The sequence below is a fragment of the Anser brachyrhynchus genome (assembly GCF_964034855.1).
Source record: "Anser brachyrhynchus genome assembly, chromosome: 2".
Classification (NCBI taxonomy): domain Eukaryota; kingdom Metazoa; phylum Chordata; class Aves; order Anseriformes; family Anatidae; genus Anser; species Anser brachyrhynchus.
Genome location: NC_137695.1, coordinates 108,416,633 through 108,433,792, shown reverse-complemented (window position 1 = coordinate 108,433,792; position 17,160 = coordinate 108,416,633). Strand labels below are relative to the sequence as shown.

At 41.6% G+C, this 17,160-nt stretch overlaps 1 protein-coding gene across 1 annotated transcript; it reads left to right on the top strand.

Moving 5' to 3' along the window:
- The first annotated feature begins 2,467 nt into the window (after nt 1-2,467).
- Nucleotides 2,468-4,753, top strand: LRRC30 (leucine rich repeat containing 30). Its single transcript, XM_080583376.1, is given in 2 exon segments — nt 2,468-3,177; nt 3,180-4,753. Coding segments are annotated over 2 exon segments (1,035 nt in total). The 5' UTR covers nt 2,468-3,093; the 3' UTR covers nt 4,131-4,753.
- Nucleotides 4,754-17,160: the final 12,407 nt, after the last annotated feature.

Below are 17,160 nucleotides of genomic sequence, written 5' to 3'. Positions count from 1 at the left end.
CCCACCTCGTCGTGCCAGGCCTGAGTGTGGCCTGCGGCTGGGCTTCTTCTCTGTCCCTGATGGCAGGGCCACCTCCACCACATCAGGCAGTGATGTGAATTGGACAACGATTAACTTGAGCACTGAGTCAGAGTTGTGGCTGTGATGGGATGCAATACAATGTTTGTTTGTAAACTGACAAATATTGGCAGAAGGAACTCGTGAGGGAGGGATCTGTGGCTGTCAGTCAGGCTGCCAGCCTGCCCTGACCAAATAGCAACAACTGGCCTCTGTCCTTAGCAGGCTCATCCAGGGAATGTAATACTTCACCTCCCACCTCTGAAAGGACCGGCAGTTTTTAGTTCGTTCTAAATGTGCATGCTTTAATTGTGAGGCTGGCTCATCTCACCACCATCTCGTGCTTCTCACCATGGTCCTGGCTGCTCTCCTGCTGCAGGGCCCTGTTCCCCAGACACATGACACATCTCCCCTCTCCTCCCAGGCAGGTGCAATGCTATGGAGGACCCAAAACTGAACAGGGACTGAGAAGTGCTTGGCAGTAAGAAGGGCCTGTGGGGTCAGACTCCAAAGAAGTTGCCAGAAGGCCATAACTCCCAGTGGCAGCTTTTTGCAAAGTCCTTCGGTGTGGGAACTGTTGCACGATTTTAAGGTGAGGATCTCTGAGATGAGGTGGTGGGGAATGCATCCATCACCAGATCTTCCAGGAAGCAGCAAAGTGTCTTCATCATCATGGGGCATAGAATCATAGAATCACAGAATGGTTTTGGTTGGAAGGGACCTTAAAGATCATGTAGTTCCAGCCCACCTGCCATGGGCAGGGACACCTTCCACTACACCAGGTTGCTCAAAGTCCCATCCAACCTGACCTTAAACACTTCCAGGGATGGGGCATCCACAGCTTCTCTGGGCAACCTGTTCCAGTGCCTCACCACTCTCACAGAAAAGAATTTCTTCCTTATATCAGTCTAAATCTACCCTCTTGTACTTTAAAGCCATCATCCCTTGTCCTATCACTACATTCCCTGGCAATGAGTCCCTCCCTGTTTTCCTAGGAGGACCCCCCTAGGTATTGGAAAGTTTCTATAAGGTCTCCGTGGAGCCTTCTCTTCCCCAGGCAGAACAACCCCAACTCCTCCAGCCTGTCTTTGCAGGAGAGGTACTCCAGTCCCTTGATCATCCTCATGGCCCTCCTCTTGACTTGCTCCAATAGGTCCATGTCCTTCTTGTGCTTGGGGCCCCAGAGCCGAACACATTGCTCTAGGTGGGGCCTCACAAGAGCAGAGCAGAGGGGGAGAATCACCTCCCTTGACCTGCTGGCCATGCTTCTTTTGATGCAGCCTAGGATACAGTTGGCTTTCTGGGCTGCAAGTGCACATTGCTGGCTCATGTTGAGCTTCTCATCTGCCAACACCTCCAGGTTCTTCAGGGCTGCTCTCAATCCATTCTCCACCCAACCTGTATTTGTGCTTGGGATTGCCCTGGCCCAGATGCAGGACCTTGCACTTGGCCTTGTTGAACCTCATGATGTTCTCACAGTCCCACCTCTCAAGCCTGTCCAGCTCCCTCTGGATGGTATCCCTGCCCTCCAGTGTGTTGACCGCACCACGCAGCTTGGTGTCATCAGCAAAACTGCTGAGGGTGCATTCAATCCCACTGTCCATGTCACTGACAAAGATGTTAAACAGTGTTGGTCCCAATAACGACCCCTGAGGAACACCACTCATCTCCACTTGGACATAGAGCCATTGATTGCAACTCTTTGAGTGAGACCATCCAGCCAATTTCTTAACCACTGAGTGGTTCTTCCATCAAATCCATGTCTCTCCAATTTAAATACAAGGCTATCATGGAGAACAGTGTCAAATGCACAAGTCCAGGTAGATGATGTCAGTTTCTCTTCCCCTATTCACCAAAGCTGTAATGGTGGCCATAGAAGGCCAACAGATTTGTTAGGCGTGATCTGCTCTTAGTGCAGCCATGTTGGGTCCACCAGAGAAGAAAAATGTTGGAAGTCATGTCCTATTTACTGCAATTTTCACCTGGTTCAAATGATGCCTGAAGTCTTTGGATATCCTTTTGAGTTTAAACTCACTGCATATGACTATAGCAATAGAATTTCATCTCATCAGCATCACTGGCTTCAGCTGTTGTCGGGTATTATTATACCTTGCTGCTTCCTTCCTCTCCCATCAGCCTGGAGTTAGATGTCATGTATAGTTTGAGCTATTTGACTTCTAGTCCCCCTGTACCCCAGGATATCCCAGAAAGACAGGAAAGTTCATTGTGGAAGAAGGGGACATCGAGTGGCTATATTTTCTGCAGCACAAAAGAACCAGACACCCAAAACCTCACTGATAGATGTGAAGTAGCACAGGACATTTAGGACAGAGTAGTTTGGGCAGAACTGTGCAATGTGACTACTCACACTTGGCAACGTGGGTAGCGAGTGATCATCCAAGTGGGCGCAGATACCACTGGAAAATGTCACTGCTGCAGTGAAGGCGGTGCCCTTTCTGCAAAGAAAGAGGCCTTTCCTCACTTCAAGGGTGATATAAAAGCTAAAACATTTTTACAAGGATTAACTTTTTCCTTTTTTTTAACTAAAGAGAAAAAAAATGACTTGCAGGAAGATTCTTTACCAGCATTTTTACAGCATACAAAGTTTTCTGGTGGATTGGTAACTATTTCAGTGAAATGAGGAACATCAAAATTAAAATGAATTTGAAAATGGCCTTTAATCTGAATTGAGTTGATGGCTTGTTTTCTCCTATAGCTTACTTGTTTATTTTTTTGAAGTCACTCTTGTTAATTGTCCTGCAGCCATGGTATGTACCAGATAGCCAAGAAAGCTGACATGGGGAAGTTATATACAGCATCCTTGTGACCTTTTTGGAGTGAAGATACATATCTGTCCAATAAAGCCCAGGCCAAATGACAGTGACAGCTGCCTCGTGGCATTCAGTTTGAATTGAACAGGTTTGCTCACAAGTCTGGAGCAAGTATTTCATTACAGACTGTGCACCAAGAACAACATAAGCCCCCAAAAGTGAAACTTTCCCTCAGCAGCTATGGAAACTACCCTGGTGGACTGAGATGCACTTCAGAGGCTCCTCCTTATCTCCTTGCTTTGACTTTCCTGCAAGCTGTCAACCTCTGGTGGCATTTGCATGTTGGTGTAGTACTTGCACGGGAAGAAAACCTCACTTGATTTATCAGGAGCAATCCAAGGTGTTATGGGAACCGAGCACTCGAAAAACGAGGGGCGAAGAAGCATTTTTTTTCTGAGGAAAGGTCCGAAGTTGCCTGCATGGGAAGATGCTCTTCTCTCAGGGAAAGACCCCAAGTCATTGCTGAAACGGGGATTGCGTTATGTCAGCTTGAGCCTTATAATGAAAGGGATGACCAGTGCCCCTGACTTCTTGTGGGGACTGCCCGAGGTGCAGAAACTGAACCTCTCACGCAACCAGCTGGTGGCAATTCCTCCTTCACTGGGAAAACTGGACCGGCTCGTAGTGCTGAACTTGAGTGGCAACTGCCTCAAATGTCTGCCGAAGGAGATCGGGCTGCTGAGGAACCTGAAGGTCTTGTTTGTTAATATGAACTGCCTGACAGAAGTGCCAGCAGAGCTCAGCTTGTGCAGAAAGCTGGAAGTTTTGAGCCTCTCGCACAACTGCATCTCACAACTGCCTTCAAGCTTCACTGACCTGACAAGTTTAAAGAAACTGAACCTCAGTAACAATCGCTTTGTGCAGATTCCCCTCTGCATTTTTGCACTGAGGAGCTTAGACTTCTTGCACCTGGGGTCCAACAGGCTTGAAAGCGTTGCAGAGAGCATTCAGTATCTAGCCAATTTGCAAATCCTTATAGTAGAGAATAATAACATACGCACTCTGCCGCGGTCTCTCTGCTTCATCATGGCTCTGGAGCTACTAAATGTAGATTACAACTCCATACAGACTCTTCCGGATGACCTCTACCTGCTGCGCAGGCTGCCCCGCATTGCGTGGAACCCAATGGACAAAGGCCTCCACGTCTCCCACAACCCTCTGTCCCGACCCCTGCCTGAGCTCGTGGAGGGGGGACTGGATGTCCTCTTCAACTACCTCAGGGAGAAAAAGGAGCACCACTGAGTTTCTGCTGAGCTTGGGATTAAGCCTGTCATCACAACTCAGTCACGCCAGAGCGCTTTCCTCAGCAGTCACTTCCACTTCCTAACACTTGGATTTCCAAGATTATGGATGGCTTTAGTAATGGTTGGAAGAAAGCAAGTAAAGTATGATGGTCTGTTTAAATGCGTGAGGAGTAAGATTTTCTAAAACTACCTACCCCTGTAACCTTCAGTGTTGGAGTGTTTGTTTTCGGGGGGGAACAAAAGAAAAAAAAAAAAGAAAAAAAAAGTGATAAAATGTTTGCTCTTCATTTGACAGAAACAAATTAAGGCAGACTGCTAGAAGTTCAGAAATGTATATTTGCCAGCTATCATGTTGGAGGAATATTAATATATATTGTATTTACTATGTATGATTACAGTTGCACTTTAACTCCTGCTCACTTCTTCATGTGCAGATGCCACTACATAAACAAACACTGCTTATCTAAGTGAATCTCAAGGAAAATGTTTAATTCACTTTCAGCAGTGAGTATATCCTGAGCTATATTAGCCCACGTACAGTATATTACCTGCCAGTTTAATATTGTTGTTTACCCTGCAGCTGTGAGCTGGCCCTATAAATTACAGGTGAAGATGGCCAGCAGTGTGGCAATTCCCCAGTTCTTTGGAAGAAGACCCCAGCCTTTCCCAGAGTACCTAGTCCCTTGCCTGAAACACAGAGCCTTTTGCACGGAGCCTACAGGGGTGCCAGTAAGTGCATCAGGACCAGCAGGAAGCATCACCTACACCAAGGGGAGAAGTGAAAGTGGGTCCTTATTCCCTCAAACAAAGGCTGCCAGATGAAGTTGCTCATTGCTAGATAACTGCACTCCTTTCCTTTTTGTGCTTCAGTGCATTTGGAGCCACGGAGTAATTTGACTCAGGAGGCTGTATGTCTCCTAAAGGTGAAATATTTCTTTCAAGAAAAGCAGCAGCAAACCAGTCATCAGCTTAAGTAAGAGCTTCAAAAACAAATACTTATTTCTGTGATTTTTGGTAGCAGCCAGTAGCATAGAAGTCAGCTCGTATGTGATTTCTCATATTGATCTTCTGTGTATGTCCACCATCAAAGTTTCATCTAGTAATAAAGACGCAGTATGAAAGAGCTGTTAACAATTTATGCAACTTGATTTTTTTCTCACAACTCTGTTGAATCAACTCTGTTGAAATCAGTTGAGATAAATGCTTCTAATGGCAGCATAAAAGAGGAATGAGCCTGTAATTCTTGAACTAATTAAGAATATTCAAAGCCACTTTTATAGTACTTCCTATTGTATGTCAGATCTCAGGAATCAATGTTTACTTTCTGAAATGTAATTGGCTCAGAATTATGGATGACTGTGGAAGATTGATCCTGCTTCTAGTGAGGCTAATGGACAGCTGCTGTCTGAGGGAAAAACTCTTCCATCAGCAGTGGTAGAAGTAGTCTGATAAGAGCAGACAATTATGTAATTCATAGACACATGCAAGTAAATGCAGCACCTTTGGGCATGCTAACGTTATCAGTGCAGTGCTGAACGCAGCCACGAAGAATCTGTGCTCACAGACTCTTCCTCTCTGGGGCTGCTCACTGATATTTTGTTATGTTGGATTGTTTTGTGTATCATTTTTTATCTTAATAGAGAATTTCAGTGTTGTGCCCAGGAATTGCGGTTTCCAAGTGTGCAGTCAAGGACAAATCTTATGTTTCTAGCAAAAGAGAAACCCTTTTGAAGGGCGCATTTGCTCAAGCGTAAGAAAAACAAACAAACAAACAAAGCAAATAAACACCAAAGAACAGTTATTTTGCAAGTTTTTCATTTAATATATGTTTCAGATGTTTTTTATCTAGCTTTGCATGCATTTATTTCACCTGTGCAATAGGATTTATAGCAAGTTCCAAGATTTTTAATGCACAATACATCGAATAAATTAATATGTGATTCAATTAGCGACAAGAAATAACCCTGCAATTATTTATAGAAATACCAACAGATAATTCTTGGAGGGGATTAGGCACAGATTATTAACTTTTCTAAATGCTCATTTCATATCCCTAAGTCTTGCATTCACGTAAACACTGTAGTCCCTCAGTAGCGCTTTGCAGGAAAATTAAATTCCTATGACATTAATCACCTGAAAAGACTTTCCACATATCAGTATCCAGGATTATATGACACCAGATAGCCTCCAATGTGCTCTGAATAGAAGGGGTATGCACAGTAATTTACATGGAAGATGTGAGCCTGGACTGTGTGTGTTCATTAGGACACCACTACCAAGGGTGAGCAGCAGTGCATGATTCAAGAAAATGGTCTCCCGACAGGGGATTAAAAGGCAAATTTGACAGAATCAAATGCATCTGGAAAAGCAGTTATAATATGAAGTGCAATAGCAATAATTTAAAATTCAATTATTCAATTGAATAATAATAACCTTTTACTCAAGCTAATAAACCTTTGCAAGCATACGAAACACATAAAAGTCTCTGCCTTTTTAAACAGAATAATAAAATTCATTGAATAAATGGTACTTTAATGTATAATTCAGATTTTAGCACTAAAAAGATAATTTCTACTGAACTGCTTTAGTCTTTCATTTCTGAATTAAGCCCCTTATAAATAGGTTTCTTAGAGAAAATGATCTCACATGAGCAAAGGTACAGTTCTGAATTCTTACTGTAAATAGAAAAGTCTGTATATCATTGTTAATGTATGGAAATATGCAGAGGAGGCAAATAAACATGTATGTGTTTGCATCTGAGAGGGTGCAAGAGGCACAGGAGGGAGGCAGAAAGCCTGATGTCATACACTGGCTCTGGTTGTGAGTAGGGCATTAGCAAAGAGTTAGTGGATCTCAGCCTTGCCATCTGACACCAGCTGTACAGAGCGTGAAGAAAAAAAGGTGCTGAAATGCTGCAGGGGCTACAGTCATATCTCGTAATATATGAAACCTATCATTTCTATGTGTATATTAAATGATATGATTTTTGGCTTAAAATCTGTCAGAGAACTATGTGCTGAACAGTGCACTTGTTTCCAGCACTCACTGAACTTTCCTCACCGTAGGTCTGACAGCAGTATAACTTTTGATGCGTTTATTGTTCTTGTTGATATTAGCAGTGGTGGTTTTCAAAGGAATGGAGAAAGCAGGATCCACTCATGGAAAAGGATGCTCTCATGGCAGCCTAACTTTTTGACAGCTGCTGCTCAGAGAAGCTCTCAAAGAGCTAAAGGTTAAAAAAATTCTTGGTATGGATGAAATGAAGGGCAAAGCAGAAGAACCAAGCAGAGAGAACAGAGTCAGGAACCAAATATTTGGAAAATGTATAATATGCAATGGGGCTATACAATTTGGTCCCCAGCTATCATCAAATATATTGATGGTACATTTGGTGAGGTGAAGAGCTTCTGTTTTTATTTTAATTTAAATGATTATTATTTTATCATTTTATCATTTTATTTTATTTTATTTTTTAATTTTTAATATATTTTTATTTTAAATCAAAAAAAAAAAGCTGCATTCTGTGAAAAGTTTAAGTCTAGTAAACATGGAAAATCTTTGAAAACTGGAAGGTTGCAGAATCTTGGATTAACACAAAAGTTTTGGCTTCAAACTTTGACTGAAATGAAAACATTTTAATCTGAAATGTTACTATAGTATCTCTCTGTAAGATAAAGCTGAAATGTGTTACACCTACTGCTCTACAGTTACTGGCCAAACATGCCACATGGGCAAACTCGCTCACACCGCTTGTGAGTGACCTCCCAAAATACATTGCAAGGCCTCAGCAGCCCCATGAGGCATCACCAGGCATGTAAACTAGCCAGGAACACCAGCCTGTTATGCCAGCAAAGCAACAAGAGCCTGCAGAGACCAATTTCCAAGATGCGCTGGAGTGGCATTTCAAAACACAATCTTTCAGATTCCAGCTGAAGGCTCTTGAAATTCAGATTAAAGATTCTGTGACTATTATTTTGGATTAAAAATATTTCTACATTTTTTTTTCTGACTATATTTATATTTTTTTAAAATCAAAATTCCTCATTTTTTAATTAAAAAAAAAAAGCTAGACTGGTTTCTCAGCATTTTTATTATAAGAACATACATTCTGGAGTTCAGACATTTTAGGGTATGAATGAATTGCTTTCCTGTTATTATACTGTAACTTCAGGAAACCATATTTTTTGGTTATTTTTGGTTAACATTTTAAAGAACTTTGCAATCGTTGTTTTACTGAATCAGGATGCATCTAAAAATAATACATTGATCCTGGAGAGTTGAACACATTCTTTACTTTGCTAGGCCAGCACATTACTCGAAAAAACATATCTACATAATAATTTTCACAAGTAGAAAAATCATTCATGGTCCAGCTTATTCCCTTAACCAAATAAAAAAAAAAAAAAAAAGGAACCTCACAGGTCATCAGGCTTTCCAGTATAACCACATGAAAGAGAAACAAAGAAGTCAAAGGAAATAAACTGATCATCTAGTCAGTACAAATTCACTGAATTACTAGAGTAAATTTCCTGCAGAGCCTTCGGACAGCAGATCTTCAATAATTCAGGGAGATTTTCACACCACTTTGCAGGGTTATATTAAATATAATTAACACAAAAATAAATATATGAAATATATATATATACAATAATATGTAAAATATTAAGGAAATATGCACATTATTATGTAACGTATGCTTCCCTAATCCACGTGTGAGAGCTGAAGTCCTGAAACAATTACAGCCAAAGGAAAACTTGCATTAACTGTAAAAGTGCCTGCACTTATATAAGAATACATACATTTACCATTCTATATGCAGCAGAAACAGGATTTGAAAACTCAGTAGATGTTTAAATGCCTATGCGGCTTTAGATATATTGGGACAGGGATACACTTTAATACTCACACGTGGAGTAAGCCTGAAAATCCTTTTATAAAATTGCATAATCCTTCCTCTGTACAAGTAAGAGGCAGAATAATAATTATAAAAGATGAAAAAAAAAAGACGCTGAAATGTCTCTGCTTTAGAAATGTATTAGGTTATCTGAACACCCTGAATATCCCAAGAGGAAATCAAATTCATATAAAGATTTTTTAAAAGTGGAAATTACATAAGAAATGTTTTTCTCCCTCCCAGCTATCCATAGGAAAGCAGAGTACTGACGTTATTAGTTTTAAATTCTTCTTTTATTTCCCCCCACCACCGATTTCATGCATTTATCTCTCTTGCAATAAAGGCCAACCAGCCTTCAAAAACCATCTCTTAGCACCGTCTCCTGCAGCACTCAGCCCAGCAGTACCAGCAGGGTCCCACACTGCTACGGCCACTGACCACACCAGATGACTGCAGGGTTTGGTGACAAAGCCTGAAATTTATACTCCAGTGTATGTGGTGTCATGTCATGCATGGCTAAAAAGGTAGTTTCCAGTGAAGCAGGAAGTGTAGCAACAGATTTAGAAAAGGTCACTGCAAATTATACTGCCGCATAAGGGGAGTTTACCCAGGCAGACTGAAAAGAAGACCAAAGGGCAGAGCTCTACATTTTCCTATGGCTCAGAGGAGTTTCAGATACCATCAATTTATTGATGAATACCCTGTTTTTAATTTTTACTACGCAGGCATTAAAAAGAAAAATAGAATTCTTTTTGCCATTCGGATACAACTCTTCAAAGGAAATACATGTTGATCCCGTTTCTTCCTTACCTCCAACCTTTGCATCCTGGGTGCATTCACAGAAGTAGCAAATTGCTTCTCGCCCCCTACAAAGTCAGTCCTGCTGGGTGTGGGTGGGTGTGAAAATGTATCCAGGGCCTGATCTCTCACCCTCCGTGCAAGGAGGAGAGGATGGGGGAGGCTTGCAGGCTCCACAATCGCCAGTCATAAGACACGTAACTTATCCAAAATAGGCATCCTGATCACCACACCAGCTTTATGCACCTCCTTAGCAGTTTAGGACAGGGGTTAGTCCCGGGACATGGTTTCTGTGGTCAAGAGAGAGAGATTTAGAAGTTTCTTTTGGGGCAGCACTGAGAAAGCAACCTGGCTTAAGAGCCCCATGTTGTTCCAGGGTCTTTCCCTGCTGGCCAAAGAGAGCCCCAGGATATCTGCAGCCTAATTTAGACATCTGAAGTAAGGTCAGTGACGTTGTACAGTCACAGTACAACTTGCCCTCCACTTGCCTCTGCAGCAAGTGCACTCAAGACCAGAAGTGGCATCCTTTGATGTAAGATAACATTCAGACTTGCTGAGGAGGGGTGGAAGATACGGCAGAGAAACACCAACATGCCAACAATGCCCCATGCCAAGTGCTTTGAATGACAGAAAATCTTTTATCTCCCTCACTGTTAAAATGCTCTGCCTTGAAATGAGTTTAAACAAGACACATGTAAAAGAAGCCTCAGTACTTTTTAGAAATGGCATTGCAAAATCTGCTAAAAGAAATTACCGAGTGTACCATGGCAAATTGTCAGAGAAAGAATCCCTTCCACCTAGGAAACAAAGCTATTTTCTCTATCCTTTCTTTGCTTATTCTTTGTCCTTTTTGTTTTTAGAAATATAATGGAAGAAGTGTGTGTGTGTATAAATTTTTGTTTTGGCAAGTCTGTGCATGCATACTTATTTCCCCTACAGGGACAGCAGAGGTCCTAAATTGTTTGCCTGTGTGAGCAGGAAGGCCTCTCTGGCACAAACCAATGCAATGCCCTGTGAACAGGACCAGCCCTGGTGGGAGAGCTGAGGAATCCAGAACAATACCTGCACTTTGGAGAATTCATTCAGTCAGCTGTGATTTGCTTAAGATAACACCTTTCCATAGGCATTTCAGTGCCTGGTGGTCCCCCATGTCTTTCAGTACACTTGCCTTCTCTTTCCAATTGGGAAATAACACTGTAAAGAAGAGATTGTAATGTGGTGTTTGCGTGTTCTGTCCACACACAAAAGAAGTTACAAAGATACTAAGGAACCTTGAAATTAATTCAGTAAAAACATCCCTCTGAGCCTGTGGGTGTGCCTGTTTGTGCGTGTTTGGAAGTATATGGGAGGTTTTTACAATGCTTTGTGATGCAGTATCTGAGGAATAAGTGTGAGCTGACTGAAAAATTGCATATTCCACTGCAAATAATATGCTGGTGATTTAGTATCAAAGCAGGACTTAAAATACATGTTGGTAAACTATGCTGGTTTTGAATTTTTTACATTAATTTTTCTGGATGTTTTTTAGTGTCAGATATGTCAACATTCCCAGGGACTTTTTATTAATCAATGTGGAGATTTAAAATACAGAAGAATTCTAGTTTTTTGTTTGGTTGGTTGGTTGGTTTTTTTATTGATGAATGATCAGGGAAGAAGATACAATCATTTTCTGCTCCTTAGTCAGTAAATGTTTGGTAGCTTTTGCTGTGAGCTATTTGTAATGCATTTTTTAGCACATCAAAAAAGAGTTTCAATTCTACACAGCCTAATCTTTCTAAGAAAATTTATAGAATTGATTCTAAACTGAATACATTAAAGTTCAGTTTAGCCTGAATGGTTGTAGAAGGGTCAAATGGAAAAGTTTAGAGAATTTGTACATCTAATTGTCTGGACTGCTCCTGGAGGCAAGAGGTGAAATGCAGCTGGTTCAAAATATGGTTCAAATTCAGAAGAACATAGATGGTTTTTGATCAAAAGTTGAAAATTTTACCTCTCCTTATATTAAGCCAGTGTTTCACAGATTTCTAGTCCAGCCTAGAAGGCAAACCTAAAGATGTTTATTTAGGTTACTCTGGTCTAGATGGTTTCCTAGGGCTGATAGGACTGAAAGCAAATGAATGTTTGTAGTAAGACATCTTTGGTTTTGCAAAGCCCATATCAGGAATGGTTTTGATTTATTTCTCATTTTGCTCAAAATTATGAGTAGTTAAGATGTCTTAACTTCCTTGGACTGGCATGCAGATGCTAGAGTGTATAGGTGAGAAAATTTATTCAGCATGTCCAATCCTCCTGAGGACTAGCCTTAGGGGAAGATGTGGAAATTCACTAGGGACTCAGGGCTTCTTCTGGTGTTTCAGGTGTCCATTAGAGAGGCTGTTTAATGTCCTTTAGATAGGCTAATATGTTGCAAAGCAGTGACATTTCAAGACTTAGCCCTGAAGCTAATAGCTTTTCTGGGTAAGTCATTTTCACATTTACATCAATTTAGTGTAGTCTAGATTTGGATAAAGATAAGCACGGCTTTTCACTTGCCAGTGTTGCCAGGGTGATGAGCCACCAAACCGGGTTTTCTGCAACAATTCTCCTCTCTCTTCTACCCCCCAAACTAGTGGTTGGCTATTCTGAGCATGACCTTGTGTGCATATTCAACAGCAAATACACAGCAGAAACGCCCTACATTTGCCTTGCCACAGTTTGTACTAACAGTAGTTTATTTTAAAATGGAAGATAAATGAAGAATATAAAGGGAGGAGTGAAGAATTGCCAGTTTAAAGGCTAGTGCTACATGTGCAGTCACTTTCATGGGAAGCCAGGACAGTTTACAGTTTCTTCTGTACATCTATCTGTATTTTCACATTATTTCTCTTGCTTTTTCCTTTTCATTTGTCCTTCCTCTTTGTTTTATTATGCTGTCTCTATTCCATTGCTACCCACTCTTCTTCCTTTTTTTGTTTTGCCTTTTTGTTTCTTGTTAACAAGTTTCAACATTTTTAATTAATGTTGTCTGCTTGACTAATGCCAGTTCATCCCTCCTTCTCTGAAATTGTCCTCCAAAACAAGTTAATCATTAGCAGAGGCCTGTCTTGATCAACTGCATGGAGGTTCACTGAGCATAACAAAAGCAAAACAAAAAAAAATGCAAGTAGACTAAGTGAAAAATGGTTAACAAACCTCGGGAAGTAGTAAAGAGCCTGAAGAGCAGCATATACTTTCCACTCGGTGGCATTTTTCTGTGCCCCTGTAACTCATAAATCCTCAGTCTCCAGCATGATTCTAGATGGACATTTATTTTAACCAAATACTGAAGTGCTATTGCAAAAATAAAAAATGTAGGAAAGTGTCTAGACACCACCATGGATGATCAAGAATTCCTGTCCTCACCTGGCTTATTCTCCAGAGGTCCCCTCCTGTTTCCAGTGAAGCTCTACATTAATTCACTACTTCTGTTACCTGTGCTTTGGACATGAGGGATTTCAGTCCCCCAGTGTCCTGTTGCTACAGAATGATTTAGAAACATATAAAAGCAGGAATAGATTCTCTTGGCCAGCCCCAGATTTTGCCATGTGCTGTAGATACTGAGATTTATGTCTAGTTCTCTATTTCTGCCCTAAAAATATGCCCGCCTCCCTCCCTTTCACCTGTGTGTAATACACTTCTAATCTCTGGTGTCAGTCCTTTACAAAGCAGGCTGCAGTCCTGAGGCTGGAGCAACGATGCGTAGACACAATTACACAGGGCAGGAACAATTACGCTGCTCACAGAGAGATACTCACTTTAACTTCAGGACAGGAAGAAGAAAGGTAGGATAAAGAAAGGGAAGGCAACAGGATCCAGCACAGAAGCACAGAATCTCTTGCCTGATTGGGACTGAGCTAGCTGATGTGAAGCTCAGCACTGCCCTGCCATGACTGTCAGGAGATTTAGGGGCTCTGCTCACATGGGGTGCTGCTCCTCCAAGCCTCACCTCCCACTGATTTCAGTGGGAACTGCAGGTATGCAGAGGTGAAAGAGGGATGAATTTGATGTACACAGGGCATTATGGTACAGGATAGGATAACAGCATAACAGTGTAATTTATCCACTAGTTCTAGGATGAATCAGGGTTGACCATAAGTTTGTTGCTTACTGCCAGGTGTCTGAAGGTGCAGCCTGCTTCACGGCAGGCAGTGATGCATCAGTTTTGCACTTAAAGGAAATATACAAAAAGTCTTCTGCCTCCAAGGAGAACCTCCTGTTTCAGGATCCATAAAATCTCAGAGGCAGATCTGAACTGACTGCTCACAATCCATTTTTAAGTCCCTTCTCAGCCCGTCACTGTAAAACATAAATCAAACCACTGTACAATATGACTGAACAAATGTAGTTGGAGTCTTATTACATAAAAGCAGGCAAACAGAATGACTAGAAGGGTATTTTAATACATTATAGTGGTTAGTTGGTAGTTTGATGTCAGATATATGAAATATTAAGCAAGATATAATAATCCCTCTAGTAATGTTAAAATGTTCACATTTTTAATCTAGAGATCTCACTGATGAGGCATGATTGTTCAACATCCTAGAAGGCAGCTTTCTAAATTATGCTATTCCCCATGGCAAGTGAAGGACAGATCACAGACTTAATGGAAGGAGCATTTTCGTTTTCCCTGGTGCACAGTGGGATTTACATTTCAGCCCTCCAGCAAACTGAGTTACTCGTGATACCTTCTAAATTAGTGCCACCTTATGAGTTTCACCCAGGATACTTCCTAAATTAACAAGTAATACATTTAGGAATCCCTGAAAGGCTTATTATCTCCTGTCTAATATATCATTTGCACTGTATATAATTTCTGACACACTGTGCCCACCCCTTCTTCTAGTGAAAGATTCCCATAGGTTAAATATGGCACCATCAATGCCCAATTCCGGCTTCCTATTATACTTCTGTACCTGCAGAGGAATTAAGGCTAACTGCAAAAGAATTGTTCCCCTGGCCTTTCAGTTTATGTGCTTTCATAGCTGCAGAATCACAGCAGAATTGCTGGCCCATTATGTTATCATTTCTATTTGATGGTATAAAAGTAAATGCTACATTCATAACCCCATCTGCAGATGAAAGAGAGCTGTCATTCCAAGGTTAGGGTATTTTTTTCTGCATCCTAAGCCCTCCTGGCTGGTTTTAGAAACCTACAGGGCTACAGTCATCTCTGAGCTGCTTGTCCACCTCTGTGTCACCACTCAGGACTGCAGCAGGAAGCAGCAGAGGGATCAGAAATGCTGATGTAACAGTTCCTGTTGGGAAGTAGCTGCTCATTAATATGCTCTCAGGCTGTCATGCTCTGAGATGATGGGCAAAGGTGTTTGCAAAGCTGGAAATCAAGAAATGCTCACCTCTTCAGCTTTGTTCACAGTAGGAATTTAAATCATCGCTGGCAAAACACATTAGCAGCTGGAACAGCTGGAACAGTGCTCACACAGGTCTAGACAAAGCATAGAGATATGGCTGGCATCTTACTTCATCCCCCCAACCCCTTTGAGCTACCCCACTGTCTGCTTCTGAGGCAGAGCATGACTGTGGCACTGGGATCCAATTACTTAGAAAGGCTCCTTTCACTTAACATGAGTGTCAGATGCCTTCACCCCAAGTAGAGGGCTTCTGGCAGCAGCAAGCTGTTTCTAGGCAGACTGGATCCCCACAGGCATTTTCTGTGACAAGGGCACCTGAGACTGGGCATGGCAACCGCTGGCAGGGGGTGCAGTGGTTCCTCACTCCCCTTAGGCAAGTCCCACAGCTGCATCTCCAGCAGAGACCTCACTGAATTTCAGCTGCTTTCCCTCAGCAGGTGTAAGACAGAACAAATGATGAACCCTGTAACTTCAGAAGAAATATCCATAATTTTATTTATCTGCTTTATTATTATTATTATTATTTATTGCACGAGCTAGAACAATTTGCATCTATGAGCTCTTAATATTTTCAGATACAGCTCATAACCATGGCACAAAGGTGCCAATCAACTTCTTGGAAATGGACAGCCACTAGTCTACAAAATAGGATGTGTTTTTTTGTTGTTGCTGTTATTGTTTTTTGTTTGCTTTTTTGTTTGTTCAGACTCACAAGAATAAATATATTTCTTTCTGGAGACACCTTTCAGCTGCTGAGTGAGGTGACAAACAAACAAATCCATCCACAGACTCTCTGTTACTTCCTTTCTGAATAGCCACCATTTGCATTGTAAACATTTTAACAAAGACACATTTAGCTAAATTTAACCCTATGACTTTGATGAGTTTGGTCCATTGACTTTGTGGAGGAAAATACAGAACTGAGTCTTGTTTTTGATTAAGCTCCTGAGTACAAAGAACTCTCTCAAAAATTCCCACTGTGGGAGCTCAGCCAGCAGAGGCCCATAGCCAAACAATGGGAACTTGTTATCACTCTTTGATTATAAGTATCTGTTGTCTAAATATGCACAAAATGCATATCTCTTATTTTTAACAGTTAATCTCGTATTTATTTTTAAAGAACAAAGACTCCACTCTCCATTTTTGAAGGTCTCACTAACTAACTTAAATACGTTAGGTCAAATTCCAGAATGACTAAATTTGATTTGGAATGAGAATGAACAGAATTGTCCCAAAGAAATCTGAGAGGGTTCCTCTAAGATGGTGATGCAGCTGATAGCCCAGATAAAGTGTCTCTCCTCAATGCATGCAACATGGGAAACAAGCAGGAGGAGCTGGAAACCACAGTGCAATTAGAAAACTATGAACCGATTACCATCACGGAAATGTGTTTTGATGAATCACACAACTAGAACACCACGGTTGGGGGCTACAAGCTTTTCAGAAGAGATAGGCAGGGGAGCAGAGGCAGAGATGTTGCCTTCTGTGTTAAGGAATGGAGAGACAGTGAAGAGCTGCATGTGAGAAACAGCCATGAGCAGGTTGAGAGCTTGTGAATAAAAATTAAGGAGCAGACCAAGAAAGGACACCTTGTGGTTGGGGTTTGTTACAGGCCACCTGGCCAAGGGGAACCTGCTGACAAGGTCTTCCTGCTTCAGCTGCAAGAAGCATCACACTCACAGGCTCTCATCCCAATGGAGGACTTGAACCACACAAATGTCTGCTGGGGCAGACATGCTACACAGCAGGTTGTAAGCAACCCAGGAGACTCCTGGAGTGCATCAAGGATAATTTCCTGGTCCAGGTATTGGACAAACCAAAGAGAGGAGAAGTGTTATGGACCCGGTGCTCACCAAAGTGGATGAGCTCATTAAAAAGGCTAAGACTGGAGGCAGTCTAGACTGCAGTGACCATACCCTGGTGGAGTTTGTGATCTCAAGGAATATGCG